This window comes from Sardina pilchardus, chromosome 4 (assembly GCF_963854185.1).
Source record: "Sardina pilchardus chromosome 4, fSarPil1.1, whole genome shotgun sequence".
NCBI lineage: Eukaryota > Metazoa > Chordata > Actinopteri > Clupeiformes > Clupeidae > Sardina > Sardina pilchardus.
Window position 1 is genome coordinate 9,710,852 of NC_084997.1, and position 18,702 is coordinate 9,729,553.

General features: G+C 48.5%; 2 protein-coding genes across 2 annotated transcripts in view; one reads left to right on the plus strand and one right to left on the minus strand.

The window, feature by feature from the left end:
• Nucleotides 1-1,202: 1,202 nt before the first annotated feature.
• Nucleotides 1,203-2,999, minus strand: LOC134077763 (ropporin-1-like protein). The gene is made up of 5 exons (XM_062533405.1): nucleotides 2,788-2,999; nucleotides 2,382-2,499; nucleotides 2,021-2,182; nucleotides 1,420-1,601; nucleotides 1,203-1,289 (listed from the first exon to the last, which is right to left on the minus strand). The coding sequence occupies exons 1-5, from the start codon at nucleotides 2,898-2,900 to the stop codon at nucleotides 1,220-1,222; spliced, it is 645 nt and encodes a 214-aa protein (XP_062389389.1). The 5' UTR covers nucleotides 2,901-2,999; the 3' UTR covers nucleotides 1,203-1,219.
• A 1,403-nt stretch (nucleotides 3,000-4,402) lies between these two features.
• LOC134077987 (kalirin-like) overlaps nucleotides 4,403-18,702 on the plus strand; it is a 73,755-nt gene continuing 59,455 nt past the window's right edge. The window contains exon 1 of the mRNA XM_062533618.1: nucleotides 4,403-4,590. Within this exon, the coding sequence (XP_062389602.1) occupies nucleotides 4,524-4,590 (67 nt within the window). The 5' untranslated portion in view covers nucleotides 4,403-4,523. The remainder of the gene's footprint in view (nucleotides 4,591-18,702) is intronic.

Below are 18,702 nucleotides of genomic sequence, written 5' to 3' on the forward strand. Positions count from 1 at the left end.
CATCCACCTCACATCTATTTGTGGAGTATTAAAGTGCAAGCACACACACATGTGGTCTGTGCATGTTTGAGTGTGTGTCTGTGTGTATGCTGACAGTTTTTGACAACACAGAACATATGTCAAATCGCACTCTTAGAGTGGGCCTTGAATGACATGTCATGTGTATTTCACCACAAATCCACAAAGGAAACATTTAACTGTCTGACTGTTTTCAAGACATTATCAGTTAAGGCCAATATCCCTTTACAGTCTTGTTCATTCTCCCATGAATTCATGGGCATTCTATTTTATTTTCGGCCTATACGCCTTGCCATAGCTCTCTGTGTGTTTTTTTTTTTCTTCTCTTTTTTTGCGGGCTTTTCAATGCCTAAACCATATGCCGTGCGCTTGTCTCAGGTCATTGGTAAGCATGAGGAAACTGGCCGGCTGCCATCTCCCTGTGCCCTGTTAACAGGCCATGCTCCGACGGCCCCAGGTCTCCTGGCCCAACGGTCTCCAGCACTAGCACTGCTGAACACTCTGTACTTGGGTGGCCATGGAAACGACAGGAGTTGGACCTGGACCAGCGATCGCACTTTGCAGCGTAATCAGATTTGCCTAATGTTTATCTCCACCATAATCGCAATGGGTGGAGATGAGATTCTGGGGGGAGAGAGAGAGAGAGAGCAAATGTGCGATAATGTGTGTGTGTGTGTGTCTGTGTGTTTGTGTGTGAGTGTAAGAAAGAGAGAGAGCGAGAGGGAAAACATAAATATTTTCTGCCATGTAATGAAGCATTTGGCTAGCTAAGAGGTGGAGCTCAGAATAGCCCGCCGAAAGTGGATATTTTGGTAGCCTACGGCTCCAAACCTGCTTAAAGGAAGAGTGTCACTTCCTGGCACCTGCCGGCCCAGCGTGTCCATCTGTGGGAGAAGGCGCTCGCTCACAGGGCCGGGGTGCTCCTCTAGGGAGGGTCAGGCCACCAGCGCCAACACCCAACCCAACAACACAAGCCCATTCTGCACTTATAACATGCTTTCTGGGAAAAAATCAGCTTGTCATGTCTTATCTGTTATTATCAATAGAGGAAAAGGCCACAAATCCCTTTCCTGTAATTGTTCCTAATTATTTTCATCCTGCTTTTCTGCTACATGCACACGGAAATGTATTGACGGTAAAAAGTCAGTTTTATTACAGAAAAAAAAACCCCATGTATTCTCAGAAGAGATCTTGGAGGAGATCACTGGGTTGGATCCAGGATGAGTTTATAGTCATTGATGAAGTCGGATACCTTCACCACCCCATTGTGCCTGTAAGTTAGGGGAGGATCAGCATATTGATATCGGACTCTATGAATGTAACCATTTCACCAGCACATGAGTGAGTGGATAGCTTAACTTCACTTGCTAACTGATCCACGTTCAAATGCAAATGACTTACGTTTGCTGCTGGAGGACGGTCAGGGTCTTCTCCGCCTGTTTTCGGGTGAGCTTGTGTGTCACGTGTACCAGGTAGAAATACAGGCTCTTGAACATGTCGAATGGAACACAAGCGTCGGGTGGCTGGCACTGAGGGTCCGAGTTCAGGATGTAGCAGGCCTGGACCAGTGCCTGTCTGATATTCTGTCAGAACATTAACACCAGTTTGCTTTCTTTCTTCAAGTCACAACTCCTCTCGGTAGTGATGAATGATACCACCAAAACATGGAAACATGTACCTTGAAGCAGGGGGTAATTAATTCTAGCCATAATGACAATTTATATATTTTTTTGTTAAATTGATATTCACTCATCAAATAAGTCTGGCTTGAGGGTTAGGGATGTGACATTATATTCAGTTTAACCCTTTACTACAACTTTACAACTCACTTATAGCGTTGACTTTAACTGCTGCTTATTTGTAAAGATGATACACCAAAATTCAAAAGCACAGTATTCTGGTGCTTTGAACAAAATCCATTGTGATGATGAAGGCACCAATGAAAATGTGTCCACAGTAAACATGACACTACATTCATAATCCAGGACCAGCCCATACTCACCCCTCCCAGATGGTGACAGCAGAGAGTGAAGAACTTCATCCACTCCACCTCCTCCCCGAAGTGGCCCAGCATGAAGGCCTCACTGAGGCAGTTCTCAGCCAGGCTCAGGGACTTCCAGGCCAGCATGATGTCCTTCTGGCTGACCATTCTTTGCTTGTGGAACTGAATTTTCAGTAGATACATGACACATTGTAATGTATCACAAATATTTTTTACAGACAAGGAAAGAGGGATAAGGTGAAGTTGTAAGGACTCCTGGAAATCAAGTAGGCCTTTACTGTATTAGCTGTGGCATTGTGGTTGTTCACGGCCTATTATTCACCAAGTTAATAGATTAGGAAAAACCTCAGTAGCTACCCACCTGGGAATGAAGTCCTCTCAAAACTTCTGGAGTGAGATTCCTTACGGCTTGTAACAAATGGCGATCAGATGGCTGGCCTACTGGTAGAGGTTGACCCTTTACCAGAGAGGTGAAGTACCTGAGTATAAACATTCTAAAATCATTTCAGGCTTAGGCACACACACACACACACACACACACACACACACACACACACACACATATAATATAAATATATATATATATATATGTAGGCCTATATATTGGAATATGTAGGCGATGCTTATTACAACAAATATGATCATAACATTTCAAAAAGGACAGCCTGACAATGCAGCAGAAATAAAATACTTTTTGAGTGGATCTAAATCTATTGTTTTAGTCTATTGGGGACTATTAGTCTTATAATAGTCTATTAGGGACTTACTTATGAGACCACTGAAGAAGATCCTCAGGTTGAGTTCGGATCACATCTTTTGTGTACTGCTTCAGAAATTCTGGCAGTGTATCTGGGATGAAGACATCTCTCGACTGAGACATTTCTCAGCCTATATTTGTCAATTTAACAGGCTGAAACAAGCGATTGGCTGCAAATTTTCTAAAAGCAAAACGTCTTGATTCACGCACAACGCCGACTGTCTGAATGAATGAGTTTGTTGTTGTATGAGATTGTCAAAATAGAATGTAGAACTTCATGAACTAGCCAACATGACGTAGGCGTAGGCCGGGAGACTTACCACTAGAGGGCACTGTTTCACTTCTTTTAGATCTTCATACTCTGGCTCTGCAATGATCTCCAATCTGAACATTTGATAGATCTGTAGGCTAGGTTATGTCTACTAGACAATCATAACAGTCACGTTTTCAAACCAGGCCCATATAAAGTTGACAGCCTATGCTAGCCACCTGACAACGGGATGAGGAATTGCTCAGGAACGCTGGATTGATAATAAACGAGCATGAGGAGATGTAGCTGTCAAAAGTCGAGCTGCTGATCTGTGCTTCCATTGCTCTCCAGACGGCCAACAAGGCTACCGGGTTGGTCTGTTTAATGTCACCATGCTGTGCACTGTTCAAGTAAAAAGTCATCATGCCCATGGACCTTTTCAGATTAACTAACTCATATATGTTTTATTGTATTGCGTGGGTGTAGCCTAATTTAAATTGGAATGTGTTGCACCCAGCTGATCTAGGCTACCATCAGCACAAACCAGGCTATAGCAAAACACACACAAACACACACACACAAACACACACACACAAACACACACACACACACACACACACACACACACACACACACACACACACACACACACACACACACAGGCATAGACGAATAGGCTATTTCCTAATTTCAGATCCTAATAATTAATGTATATTTTGTATTAATAAACTGATATTATGTGAGTCATCGGCCGTGTATTTTAATAACTATGTAGCCGTGCATGCAGCGCCTTCAACTTCTGTGTAGTGACTGAGGGGGGCGTGGGTTTAGTAGCGAAGGAGGGCGCCGAGAATCTCTGCTATTGTTAAGAAAATACGCCCTGCCAGTGCTATCGTAGCCTATTTCCACAACTTTACTGTATTTTCCAACAGTGGTTAGACTATGTATATTTTCTACATCGGGTAGTTTTTAAAAAACGATGATTTCGTGATGTAAAAATCTTAGTTTGGTCAGGAAAAGCCACTTAACCTTACATTATGCAGATTTCGTGACATCACTCACTGTTAAAGATATCGTTCGAATGCAACCAAGCGAGCGCAAGACTCAGCTTGGCTAATTATTCAAAATGCCGGTGGTTTCTTTAATTTCATTCACCTATTCTTCTCTGTTGTCCCAACTTACAATTTACCTTGGTAAAATGCTATCTTAATTCGGAGCCTCTAAACGGCATCTTCTGTGTCACATGCGCTGATGGTCCTATTGTGGCGCCGGAGCTGCTGAGGGAGGCTGGATTCGAAACAATAGACCGAAACACGGCGCTGTTCATTGTAGGGGCAGCAGAAGACGTAGAGCCAGGACTGGAGAACAGAACGGCCACGACCAACAACTCAAGAACATGGAGATGCCCGTGCACTGATCTTCTTTTTTCAGCTTCAACACTATTCACTGGATATATTTCTTTTCACTGATTAGTTCTCAACCTCAAGGAGCAAAAGATGAATTCCGCAGAAGCTGCCGAGGAGGGACCGAATGACTCTGATACGGATGCATTCTTCAAAACAGGTAGGATAGTAGGCTAACTAGGCAAATTCTACTCCAGTTTTCAATAAGCGGATTTGGATAGGCTCGATGTATCATAGTAGTGTGTTTAGGTTTTATCACTGTATTGGTAAACGGAGAGGGATTAGAGAGCTCAAGAGTGTTTGCTGTGAGCGCAAGCACATAATTAATACCCAGCAATGTATCCTAAAGTAAACCGACAGATAGACCATACCACATATGGACCAGTTGATGTCGACACTGGAAACATCTCCCATCTTTTCTCCATCTCCAAACGCAGCTCAAGTTGTTTGAAATAAGGTCTAACCAGCTCTATCTGACCCATCTCTGATGCATCCTTACATGGGGTAGCACGTCGCTTTTGTTTGACAGTTGTGCCTGCTGTGTCACACTGATTTCTACTGAAAACGCTCACGCTTCAACTCTAACCTTTTTCTAGTGGAAGAAACAAAAAGTTGAAAGATAGCAAACAGTCGTTCCACGTCGAAACATTTCATCCACAGTGGAACTTAGCGACAATTTAAATGAAACTGTAGGTTCAAGAAAGCAATGATGCAGTGTTGTGTGAAATACAAAGAGGCTACGTTAGAGACCACATACGTTTGGTTTGTCTCATTCCCTTATCCCAAACATGTAACTTCGGGGAAAGACTATAATTGGCCTGAGGTTATGGCTACCTTGGGTCTCACAAAGTGAAGCCAATTTAGAAATGTGTGAGAACAATCAACTCAGAATATGGACTTCCCCCTCCTACACAACCTCAGTGTCAATGGATGCTGTTATGCTTTCATCTAGAAATTCATGTCTGCTTCCAAGGAACCATCATTATGGCTTAACCACTTTTACGGTAGCTCAGCTATGTTACTGATCTTTGCAAGTTATGGATATCGGATAGTAGCCTACTCTGTATTCAGTGGAATGGCTCGTCTGTTCACTTGGTGTTTAATTGTTTTGAATTTTGAATGAGTTTGACTCTTAATATCAATCCCCCATGTAAGGGATATCCACATATAGACATATTGACTTTGTTTCATTGTCTTCTTGAATTAAGTGGCTATTCACCTGTTAGGACTGATCTGAAGGCTCGTATCATGAGTGGACATTATGTAGCCTCAGAATCAGGCCGCACATGCATGTGATGCCAGCACTCCTGCAGTGCCTCTGTCGGTTAGGATGCTAGCAGACACATGCCACAGCGCCTGTGTGCCCTGCACTCTGAGTGTGCGGCTCGAGGACACACCCTGGCGCTCGTTCACTCGCTCGCTTGCTCCTTTGCTTGCTCGCTCTCGCCCGCCCGCCCGCCTCACTGCACTCCAATCTCCTGCTCTCCGGGCCCCACTCCTCAGCAGTTTACGCCGCCAGTCAAAATATCAGTGCACTTTTACAACTTGATCCTGGAGGAAGTGCTGATGAAGGAAGTCATGCCCCACTCCTCTCCTCTCCTCCACCTCCTCCTCCATTCCTCCCCCTCTCTCTCTCTCTGTCTCTGTCTCTGATGCTGTTTATGATCCCTCCATTACATTTTAGGGTCATGCTGAAATGACAGTGTCAGGAAAAGTTTGTGTCTTGGGGGGTGCGGGGGTGGGCTTTGTATACTGAAGAGTGCTGTCTTTGCAAAAAAAAGTCTTTGGCTGGGTATGGGTATCTTTTCTAGTGCCGACTGGCACCGACTGCAGCAGGGAACATAGGGGGGCTGCATCTGTGGTTTTGAGGCATATGCATAGCAGCAAAGTGGGACACGAGCTTGGAGAGGAGCCGGGAGAGCGGGAGAGAGGGACACAGTCAGTCTTTTGTGTCAGGGTGGGTCTGTCCCCGGGAACCACAGCACGCCTGCCGCCTTCCCCTCCTCTCCCTCTCTGCTTATGGTCGTCTGACGAACGTGAAATGACTCACAGATGGCGGCTCTCGGGCCAAGGCCAGTGGCGAGGAGCATGACTTTGCCGTGGCGGCAGCAGCAGCAGTGGCGCGGTGGAGACGGGGACATCTGCTCGCATCTGGCCGCAGTCATCGATGGCTGGGCCTGATCCGCCATGGCAGACCTTGCCCTCTGGGTGGGTATTGGAGGGAGAGAGAGAGAGAGAGACAGAGGGGGGAGAGAGAGAGAGCTGTCGCCCCTCCATTACTCCACCCCTCCACCTCCACCTCCCCTGGCCTCAGCTGCTCCTGCCCAGCCAGGTCCCCCCCTGATCCTGCCACCAAACCAAACATCCGCGGGTGTTTTGCCTGGCTGAAGAAAGACATTATGTGGCTGAGCGAGCAGCTATCCATTCACAACGGCCGGCCTGAAAGGACTCTAAAGTGGGTTTTATGTCCGGAGCTCTCGCCGGATATACATCCCGGCCCAAGCCTGCTTCTTCACAGCTCAGAGGTAGATTAACCTCCAATGCAAACTCTAACTCACCCCTTGCTTTTGTGGAGCGGACTCCAGCCTCTCGGTGTGTGTGCTCCTCTGGACGAGAACACAGGTCCGCCTCCTCCTGCCCTCCAGCGCAGCCTTTTATGTGGGCTAAGTAATCAGAGAGAACAAAAGCCCTCCCAATTTGTCTGCTTCTACCTTGTTCTGGGGGGCTGTAAGTTAAATATGAGCCGAAGCAATTACAGGGGGGGAAGCAATTTGGCCTGGCGTGCCCTCGTGGTTTTTAACTAGCAGTATTTTAGCGGCGCCTGGGCCATCATCGCCTCAGGTAATAAGGGCAGGAGATTGGCAGAGCCCACCCCACGGATCAATATCCACATCTCCAGCCTTTCAGCCAGCTCAGACTCAGCTCTCCCTGAGTGAAACCTACACCATCCGGATCTGAACAGGCTATTTCTATCTCACCCCACCCAACCTAACCTACCCTGTCCGTCTCCCAGGATGCCTGAATAAAGCACGCCTTTAGCGCTCTGATTAACTGAACAATGAGGCCTGATGAAGTTGTCGCAAGGCGTCTTTAACGTTTTTTGTAAAGGCTGGAAGTCTTTGCTGGTGGTGAAACACATCCACCATTGTGTGGCTCAGCCGTGGGTATTCTGTGGTGATGGGGCTCATCCATAATTAAAGTGCAGAGAGTGTGTTGGTGCCACAGATGCGGAGTGCTTTGGAGTGTGGTGACAGAGCCGTCTGAAATCTGTGAGGGACAGCTGGCTGACCCCCATGCCCCCAGGACCTTCATTTTCCACTTCAGTATATGATAGGACAGACAGCTCTCTCTCTCTCCCTTTCTCTCTCTCTCTCTCTCTCTCTCTCTCGAGCTAGCTTTCTCTGTCTCGCTGTGCACCACAGTCTGAAGGCCTGTGGGTAAGCCATACAAGCTTTTTGTGATTTAGCTTTACCCAACCACTCTTAAAAGATAAAGAATAAAAAATTCAAAGAAAAAGAGAGAGAAGGAGAGAGAGAGAGAGGGGGGGGGTTAAATTTAGTGACACAAAAAAACGAGACAAAAGACACCGAACCAGATGCTGTTTCTTTACTCACATTTTAAAAAAAGAGGAGAGCTCAGCTGTGGGTTTTGGCTCCGCAGATGACACCGTGACCCCGAGCCTGCATATTTGGTCACATGACTTCCTTCAGTAATGAAGGCCTACATGAAAACGCCCCGGGGTAATTAGGTCCCTGGTGTCAAGTGGAGTATTTAAGCAGATGCATGAATGCAAGTCAACCATTTCCCCCCCGAGGACTCCTTTCTTAGCACATTTAACAATCGCATAAAAATAAGACCCACAAGGATTTCACTGGCGGTCCTATTGGAACCTGCGCTCCAGCCAGGCCATGGCGTATCTGTGATAGCACTGCCGGGGTGCTGGGCTCTGTGTGAGAGAGCCTCAAGCGCTAATAGCAGAATTCATTCATGCCTTTTTTAGGCGCCTGCTCAGCTCAGCTCAGCTCCAGTCTCATACAGACCTTGGCTTTCTTCCAGCCTCAGAGTGGGGGTCTCCTCCGCCTCCACCTCCTCCTCCTCCTGGTCCCACTAAGGACGCTCATAAATGGCGGCTCCACTCCACGCTTGATCGGAAGCGTGGGGGGGAGAACAATGCGGTCTGATGCCCCCACTGTCAGCCGTAACAATGAGCTTGGTGCTGGGCCCTCCCAATTCTCCTCACTCTCACTCTCTCTCTCTCTCTCTCTCTCTCCTCTCTCTCTCTCTCTCCTCTCTCTCGCTCTCTGACTGTCTCCCTCGCTCACTCTCTCTTCCTGTGTATCCCTCCCATTCTCTGCAGCAGGCCAAACAGTAGCCCCTGCTAGCTGTGCGTCTGCGCGGAGCAGAGCGGAGCGGCACGGCACGACGCGGGGAGAGGCCTGGCAGATGGCTAATTGGCCCGACGTAAACCACCAGGGTAATAGGGAGAGTGAGAGAAGATTTGTGGGGATTATTGAGTCATGATCTGACGTGGACAGAGAGAGAAGGAGAACTGGGAGCACAGAGGAAAAAGGGGATGTATCCCCCCCCGCCCCCAACACACACACACACACACACACACACACACACCCTGGTCGGACGGTGGAGTGTGTAACCATATGCTGCGGGGGGGCTGAGTGAAAGGAGAGGCTGGCCCAGGAGGGTAATGGAGTCAGATCTTATTAACTGATCCATTCTTTTAAAAAAAACGAGGCTTTTAGAGAAATTGAGGGGACCCGCTCCCCCGAGGCAAGACATCTGTGTTTACCCTGATAGAGGTGTGATAGACAGGGCTTCTCATTGTGCACGTTGCCATGTTTATTTGTCAGGCATATCATTTGTGAGCGTAAGTGTTATTTTGGTGGAATTTTCTAGAATGTTTTGAGGGGTCTTTTGCAGACACACAATAAGTATTTTCTCATTTTCAGGAGATGAAACATCATCCCTCATCCCCAGTCTCTCGCTGGGTATATGTCTGGCATCGTACGCGGTGAAATATATCGCGGCTATCTAGTGCACCTTGCAGATGACCTTTTAAAATAAACGCAGAGACCTTTACTCATGGGCGGGCTACTGAATGTGAGGCACAATAAAAAATATGAGAGTCCAAGCAGAACACCTGCTTGGCCCCTCCACTCCTGTTTCAAGTGTTCATCTTGAATGGATAGAACCCATTACGTGTCTCCATAAAAGCCTGTGGGCTTTTCTCCCTCTCTTTTTTTCACTCGAGTTAATGTAGCGAATCCTTGCAGTGATTGCTGATGGAAAGAATCCTCTTCTGTTGTAAGCCTAGGAAAAGCAGTATGGTAATAACTGCACTGTATTTTCCCTGAATGCATAAAGCGTCCTCATGTCTAAATTCAAACAGGATTTAGTTTTCCTGTATCTGATTTGGATCTAAAGAGATTTGAGGTTCAGAGAAATGTCATATTTGTTTTAAGCCAGTTATTATTCCTACGATGTGTTTTATGTGACGGTGTTTGTTGGGAGGAAATGTGAAACGCAGTCTTTGTATCTTTTGTGCTCTCTAGGCCTTTTGTGTAGGAACAACAATCATTGATTTGCACCCAAAAATCCTTTATTGGGCATATTGGTTGTCAATGGGGGACAAATGTGATGCAGCAGCCGTGGCGGTTTGGCCGGCTTGCGCGGGGAGTCGGTGGTAAACTAATTACGGAAGGGTCAAGCGCTGTGGCGGCCCTCTGTGAAAGTCCAATTAGCCACTCGCAGCATTAATGTGAGGATGATGGGAGGCGGACGGCTCCCAAGTGACGGCCCGATAAAGACCCCCAACCCCTCCACCCCTCGCCCTCCACCCACCCACGCATCCACCCAGACAGGGCTGCGCTGGCGTTCCCGTATCTGCCCACCGATTACACCACCTCCCGATCGACAGCGACGGCCTCCAGAGAGTCCTGAGGGGGGGGTGCGATGGCTACCGGCAGGACGGGAGCTCACTTTCAGCGCACTTTTTTTCCAGGCTTGATTGCTTTGTTGTGGATTTGTCACTGGCTCCCCAGGGGAGAGGCTGGGAGGTCTGTAGCTATCGCTCACCAAGACTAGCCGTGTGAGTAACACAGCTTTTGCGGTGCGGACGCCATGAGACTGGGAGCTCGGGGTAAACCCAGGCTCCGGGTGAGGAGAGGAGAGGAGAGAGGAGCGGAGAGGAGAATAGAGAGGAGAGAAGAGGAGCAGAGAGGAGAGGAGAAGAGAGGAGAGAGCAGAGGAGAGCAGAGAGGAGAGGGGAGAGGAGAGAATAGGGGTGGCTCAGGTTTCAGAAGAGAACCGTCTCATTCAGCTTCATCTGTTCCTGGCAGGAGGCAGAAGCGGCAAAATAGCCGTGATATGGGAGTAGAGGAAATGAAAATGGATGTTGAAATAGTTTCAATCGAAGCTTATGAGTCTCCACTTTTATTATTTTCCATCAGCAGTAGGGGTGAGCAAGAGAGAGAGAGAGAGAGAAAGAAAGGGAGAATGACTGAAATATATAGAGAGAGTGAGGGAGAGAGAGATAAAGAAAGGGAGAATGAAATATGGAGAGAGTGAGGGAGAGAGAGATAAAGAAAGGGAGAATGACTGAAAGAGAGAGAGAGAGCGAGAGGGAGGTGAGGCATATGATGGGTCCTTTTTCTTGGCGGCCCGTTGAGTGCCCTCCCCTCCCCTACGCCAGCGCTCTCAGCAGGGCAGTGGCAGCAGGAGTGACTCAGAGGCTGGCACAAGGTCACATGAGATGGAACAGGAGAGTGCTCATGAATACTTAATCCGCTGTTCCGCTCCCCTCCGCTCCGGGCCTGTCAACTGGATCCCTGGATTCCTCCACTCGCTCCGTCTGACTGAGAGACAGCAGACTGAAGGCTGGAGTCAGTCTGACCAGAGCGGTTCACAGGCCGCCAGGGAGCGGGGAGGCTTTTGTTTCATGCACTGTCCAGGCATTTGCAGTTACAGGGCATGTCATCAATCAGTATCGTGAACTTCGGATTCAGGCCCCTCCGACGTCTCTGTGCTCGAGTTTGTGCTTGTATTTGGTTATTTATATATTTGTTTAAATATTTATGTTTGTATCTTGCTCTTTGAGGTTTCCATCTGGGATTTTTATGGGAAATCGTGAGGCCTCATGCCTCCTGGTGCGCCGGTCTGTCCAGAAAAATGTCATGACGCAGACAATCCATGTGACGTACGGATATAACAACACAACGGGCAACTTTTCACCCAGATTGCTGGGCGAAATCCTACGACTGTAAAAATAAACAAGCGAGATTCGATACCCCGGGCTGTATTTGCAAATGGCCAGTTAGAGAGCGTAGCTCGGCAGGGCCGGAGAGAGAGAGAGAGAGAGAGAGAGAGAGAGAGAGAGAGAGAGAGAGAGAGAGAGGGAGAGAGAGAGTGCTGCGTTCAGCACGCTGCCCACAAGATTGGTCTGGTGTCAACGTGCCCAGAAAAAGCACTGGCCTAAGCCAAATGAGGGGAAGAGGCCGACACTGTCGAAGGAAAGGAAAGCTGCTTGTCTAATGCTTTCGGAGCGCCATATTTCACTGGGTCCGAGGCGAGAACAGGAGAGGAGAGCGAAATGGACCGTGAAAAGTACACCAACGCTAAGAGGTGTCAGTGCTCAGTTGGCTCATTTTTTTTCAGCGCTGTTCCTCCATGTTGAGTCAATGGAAACATCCCTATGCACGGATTTGTGTGATGTACTGCCTGACTTAACATGTTTGCGTATGACACGGGTGCCACACTTACGTCAGGGCGCATCTACTGTAAACCTATGGATTAGCGCGTCCTTTCCCCGCAGACAAATAAGCGAGGATCGTTTCAATCGTGGAAAAAGCAGAAATGACACTTTCATCACCCCCCCTAGTCCGGGCTCTGAAATTCCCTTTATGCGATTGCTTATGTGATTGCTTTTTTCCCTTCCCTCTGCCGGCAGTGCCATGATGTTTCGGAGATTTATGACCGGCTCTCTCTCTCTCTCTCTCTCTCTCTCTCTCTCTCTCTCTCTCTCTCTCTCTCTCTCTTTCTCTCCCCCCCACCCTTGCAAGGCAAACACGCTTGGCGATCGAGCAGCTTCTCGAGCCCAGAGGCGGGCTGCGGGCTGTGGGCTGCAGTAGGCGGGTCACTCTCTGTGCCGGCGGGCCGGACCGCTCCGCTCCGCTCCGCAGCTCTGGGCCCTGTGTTTCTTGGCCTGGCCGGAGTCCGGCTGATGACTCCTGGAAGGGCTGGCCGTCTGAAACATGATTACGATGAAAGCCCCGCTGACTGCAGCCATTATTAATGGCGACGACCTCTCCGCGTTGACCCTGGCTGTGTGTTTTAATGTAAAACAACCCTGGCACTAGTGTGTGTGTGTGTTTGTGTGATGCCTAGAGGAGGAGGAGGGGTGTGTGTTTGTGTGTGTGTGTGTACGTGGGAGAGAGAGAGAGTGTATGTGTGTGTGTGCGAGAGAGAGAGTGAATGCATCTGTGTGTAAATGAAGGGGGGTGCAAGTAACTGCCAGACTCCAGCACTGGTCTCCATTTGAAAAGGGGGGAGGTTACTGAAAAGCCGACAGAGAGGGCGAAAGGGGAGGGTGGTGCTGGTGGTGGTGGTGGTGGTGGTGGTGCAGTTCTCATTGATATGCGACTTTCTCTGCCGGGTCTGTGTTGTATTTTTATTAACATGTAGGACGAGGACAGAACTCTCCTGGCGCTGCTCTCAACACCACGCTGCACGTATAAACAGCCCGTGTTTGAGCTCGGCCCAGGGACACACCAGCGCGCACACACTCCAGCGTGTCTGGTGTAGATTTAGCTTTTTGTTTGCTGTTGCTGCCGGCCCAGGGCCGAGGCTCCCACCGCATTACGTTTCGATCGGCTTATTTTTCGGGGGCCTCGCGTGGATGTTTTCGCAGTGAGCGCACGACTCGAGGCGCTCGTCCCAAAAGGGTGTCTTTTTTTTAAGCTGCAGCGCTGCCGAGAAGTTTGTTGACGACAGGGGTCATTGACTCAGTCGACGGAGCTCAACTGGAATGACTGCGCTAAACGGGTCCCTTGAACGAGACGTTCAGGTGCCGTTAGCAGGTTAACTTATGGGTGCCGCACGCTCTGAATGACTTGTCCTCCTCGCAGGGCACCATAAAACACTGGGATGTGTTTGAGGTGGGCTTTAATAATATCGCTGGGTGTATGTCTGTAGGGTAGAGTTACACACACTCAGGGATTACCGGAGGACCCCCACCAGCCCACACTGCCAAGTGCAGCACACTGGAGCTGTAATACCAATATATTAGAGATTACTAGGAACATCTGGAAAAGCCATTCCATCTGAGAGAGAGACCTGCTCATCGAAGCCATGAGAAAGAGACTTGTGGGGGCTTTGCCCGGCAAAAGGAAAACATGCCTTTCGCAGACAATGGGGCCCGGTGCCGGCCCTGGTGCCAGTAATAGCTGGCCAAGAGGAGGACGGCAACTTAACTGAGTTAAGATGGATGTGCTGTAGGTCTGAGCAGAGACTTGTTCCAGCACTTACTTTTTCTCTCTCACTCTCTCTCTCTCTCTCTCTCTCTCTGTCTCTCTCTCTCAGCACTCAGAGCAAGGTTAGGACCGTGGGTCGTGCAAATCAAATGTGCGAATAGCGTGTCATCCGGCAACATGCAAAGTTTTTAAGAAGACGGGCGAGCTCGCTGGCTGTGTATAATGCCACGGCGAGAGCGGCGTAATGGTCGAGTTCTCCCGGCGTATAACACAGCTGCTGGACTAATGAACGCACTGGGAGAGTTGGCACCGGAGCACCGCAGCTGCACTGCCAGTATAAACTAACCGTGCGATTAAAAAAAAGAAAAGAAAAGAAAAAAGCAAAGGAGAAGAAGAAGAGGAGGAGGAGGAGGAGGAGGGAGGAAAAAAGTTCTCAATAAAGCGAGCAGAGGGCTGAGCCAAAGTCCTCCCAGGCTGATCAGCGCAGAGTTAACAGGATCAAAGAGGTTCCAGACCCAGCTTTCAGCATGGGCTCGAGACTTCGACTCGGCCTCTGGGCGTTGTAAATTAGGCGCTGGCTAGAAACGCAAGTTGTTTGCAATTCTTTACTAAGAGTGACCAAAACATTTAGAATACAACAGGGCCATTATGATCTTATCGTAGAACCATTATTGCAAGAAAACAACAAAGCAGCCATTATTATGTTGTAGTGAAGCATTAGTAAGCTTTGAATGAAATGTGTGTATAGGATTGTAACAGTGTTGCCTTAATCTCATGTCAGTGTAGTGTTCAGTTTTCAGACTTCAGCAGCAGAGAAAACTTTGCAGCTGGGCCTTAGCAACAATAGCCCAAGCTATTTGGAAGTGTGTGTTTGCTCACACCAGTGATGTGTGCAATCTGCATGCTACATCATAGCTAAGACCCAAACATACTCGTAGTAAACACTTAAGAGCCTGAAAGAACGAATTTCATACTTTCCCTGTGGCAGGAAAGTACGCACATAGCACACCGTAAAGCATGGAAATCTCCTTCCTCCAGAATGTGGTGAATGTGGCGTATTTTACTGCTTTTGGGCTCCAACACCCAGGAATCTCGGGATCCCCCGGGGAGCAGTGAAATATGGCGCTCGCATCGCCAGAGAGGTGTAGGGCTGTACGTTTTTTTCCATACCATTGAGTTTATTTCCACAGCGTGCGAGGGGGGAGAAGTCAACGGTCAAGAGCCGTTATTCTCAAGTATGTGCGTTTTAGTGCATCATAATGGTGGAGGTTTTCGTAGACTCCCGTCGGCTCAGGCAGAGAGCGGGAGAGAGCGAGAGAAGAGAGAAGGAGAGAAGAAGAGAGAGAGAGAGGAGCTCTCGCTTCTGTGAGAAGTCTTGTGGGTGTTGCATACGGCGGTTTAGGCGGCTGTGCCGGGCTGGCATGTTTGCCCTGGATGCTTGGAAAGCGGCGCTCCACCGCGGATGTGAAAAACTTCTCTCTCTTTCCCCTCCATCATACTTTGTCGTAGAGACAGTAGGGAAAGCAATCCTATTTACTTGGCCGCAAGTGGAGCTCCGCCAGGCGCTCGGCTCAGACCGACCCGTAGTGTCTGTGTCATCTGGCAGCCACTCACAAGAAGTCGCGCTTTGTCTTCTTGGCAAAGTGGTCGCTCAATTGACATTTCCCTCCTCAACCCAGCCCACCCCCAACCCCCACCCCTTCCTTAATTGGGAAGGAAATAATGGATTTCATAACTTCATTTCGCTTATGGGTTTTACAGTGCTCTTTGAATATGAATGAAAGGCCTCTTTTGAGACACCGCATGCCTTTTCCTTTTTTGCTGAGTGAGTGTGTATGTGTGTGTGTGTGTCTGTGTGTGCGTGTGTGTGTGCAAAAACAGATGTCAATAGCAATTAAAGCTCATTTTCTCATATGCCTGGTCTCCATGTCGTCATTCCTGCACCGTCATAGTGGATGTGGGGGCAAGAGCACGCAAGGAAAAGCGCTCTGCAGCATTGGGCTACAATTGACTAAACAGATCTGTGCGAGCGCTGTCTCTGTGGCCTGTATTAATAGAACAAAGAGGAAAAGTTTGCTAATGGCCTCTAAGCTGGGAGAAGGCAGGCAGCCTCATTAGCCTACTCTTGCTAGCACGGCGCTGCAATCCTTCGCCGCACACACAGTTTGAGATTTTTGCGGAGGGTATTTATGCACTGTAGGGAACGCTCTCTCTCCCAGTACGTTATGGCTCTATTGAAGCCGCCTCATTAATCTGTTGTGATAACATTGTATTGTGATACTAACATTACGTTCATTACTATATTTGTGTCCGGGATGGATTAATTATGTGTTTTAATTGAAGCTTTTCTCTCTATGCTTCTCTCATGCACTTCAGACATGCCTGAAGTGTTTCTGAGATACCTGCAGTCGTTAATCAGATTGCTGTTGAATACTGTTGATTTACCATGCGGATTAAGGGGTACTGTGCATTATAAAGGTCACGACCTGTAGAGCATTAATGGTACTCTGACAAATGCATTGTGCTGAATGGGGGACGGGGGGGTAATAGATCCAACTCTGAACACGTCCTGCTTTCGGTATTAAGCAAATAACATATACATTCAATTCTGAGCAGCACCTTCCCTTTCCCTAAACCTAAGCCAGCGCGTTGAGCATATTAAAATCAAATGCCATTAAATACCAGCTTACGCGTGGGATTAGCCCTGCGCATTGTGGGACTTCCTGCTGGCAACACAACAGAGTCCCACTGTGTGCAGGAAGTGACTGTGTGTCCCTCCAGGCAGCCGCCGTGCTCAGGTAGGATTGAGTTAAACGGCGTCCTGAGTCCTGAGCGGCCTCACAGCCAAGGATTTAGACAGGGCCTCTTAAACAGCCCTGGCGTAACTCGCTTAAGTAAGTCATCTTAACTGCCTTTGTTTGGATGCAGCCATAAAACACAATTACAACTTGAGGATGCATTTAGCCCCTTGTTCCATTCTGATACAAAATGAACATGACTGCACTAGATTCTGTTTTGGGGGGAAGGTTATTGTTGCTGACATGAACTGTAATTTGACTGTCTTCTTTAAGAATGAACGCATACAGTATGTGCCCTGTAGGCATCCGTGCTGGGTTTGGAGGGGGGGGGGGGGTTTGACCGAGAATCTTGGACCCCGGTCGGGTCTATTAGTTCAATTCAGTTTAATGAGTTTTCCTTGAGGGATGTGAGTTGTGATGGTGTAACCAGCAGCTCTGCAGGAGGGGAGAGAGGGTCTGTTTTCCTCCACCGCGAATGAAGCAAGGCATTACCATCAACAGCAGATGTATTGTGTCTATTTTTAGAGGGCTGGCGTAGAGGCCTCCTCCGACTGGGCTGCTGTCTGTGCAGGCAGGCAGGGCTGGCTCCTGGTATAGGGGTTCATTTCCAGAGCTGATCCTCTCTCCACCACAGATGTGTGGTGCGCGTCGAGGAGCGAATGTGATTTTCCAGCATTTCCGCGGTATTTTTAGCCTTCTGTGTATACACACACACACACACACACACACACACACACACACACATACACACACACACACACAACTGCGCCCTGGCTCTAAAATGACAGACGGTGCAGGCTTTTTTTTCACCTGCTGCTTGTTGGTTTGTGCTTGTTGTTTTGTATCCGCGGCTCCCGGCCATGAATCCTTGTAAGGCCCGAGCTGAATGGGCGAGATGAGCAAAGATTTGGGTTCTGTCCAAAAACAGGAGAGATTGGTGTGTGTGTGTGTGTGTGTGTGTGTGTGTGTGGAGGGGGGGTGCTGTCTTAGATGGATTTACAGGACAGAGGAGAAGAGATCTGTCCCGCGCCATTGATATTCACCTCACGCCGCACTGTCGCTTTCTCCCCAGATCAATCTTCATTTTACTTAATGCCCGCTTAAAGCCAGGCGAACAGACGGCATCCAAATGGTCTGGCGTGGCTCCTCCTCGGTACCAAACAGTCCTTCTCCTCTCCACTCCCTTTGTGCCTCAGGGTCCTGCCCAGCTGGGCTTTGCTGAGTCAGGCTGCAGAGTGGGCCAGCCTGGAGTGACATCATTCGGTGCAGGCAATCAGCTCGGGCCCAGACGCGAGGGGGGCTGGGTGGAGGAGGAGGAGGAGACGAGGCTGTGGGGTTAATGGAATTAGTTCCCTCCATCGGTGGGGTAGAGGCGGAGAGAGGGAGACAGGAGGATAGTCGTGTTGCACAACATAAAGGCCTACCACTACTGCTGCACACTATATAGGTAGCAATAGACAATCCTGTGGAAAGCGCAGGAGTGAATGTGTTGGGAATATGAAAGAGAATGAGAGAAAGAGAGAGAGTGAGAAAGAGACAGAGAGAGAGCTGTTTAACCACAAGAAATACCAGTCCTGTGAGTGTGATGTTCTTTTCCAAGTGTTTGTTTGATGGCTAAGGATGCAGAAAAGACTTTGGAAGTTTTACGCAGAACTTGCAAGTCTTTATGCATTTCCTGTGTTGGCTCCTCTGCGTTGGAGTGTACAGTTTCATTGAGCTGTTTACTTTGGTCTCAGCCTGTTAAGGTGTGTCCTCTGTAAACAACCGCCTTATTTGATTTATTAACTGCAGCCGTGTACCATGTTTTACTTCGCTGCGGGGAAAAAAGAACATTGTTACGGCAATGGAAACAATGGATGAAGTTTCTCACTCTAAGTCAATTACCCAAAAATGTACGCTATGTGAACTCAGAGGGACTGCTCCCAAAAATAGCTGGTTAGTTACAACTCTGAGCAGAAGGGAGCTTAATCACCAAGCCTCACACTTGCCTGG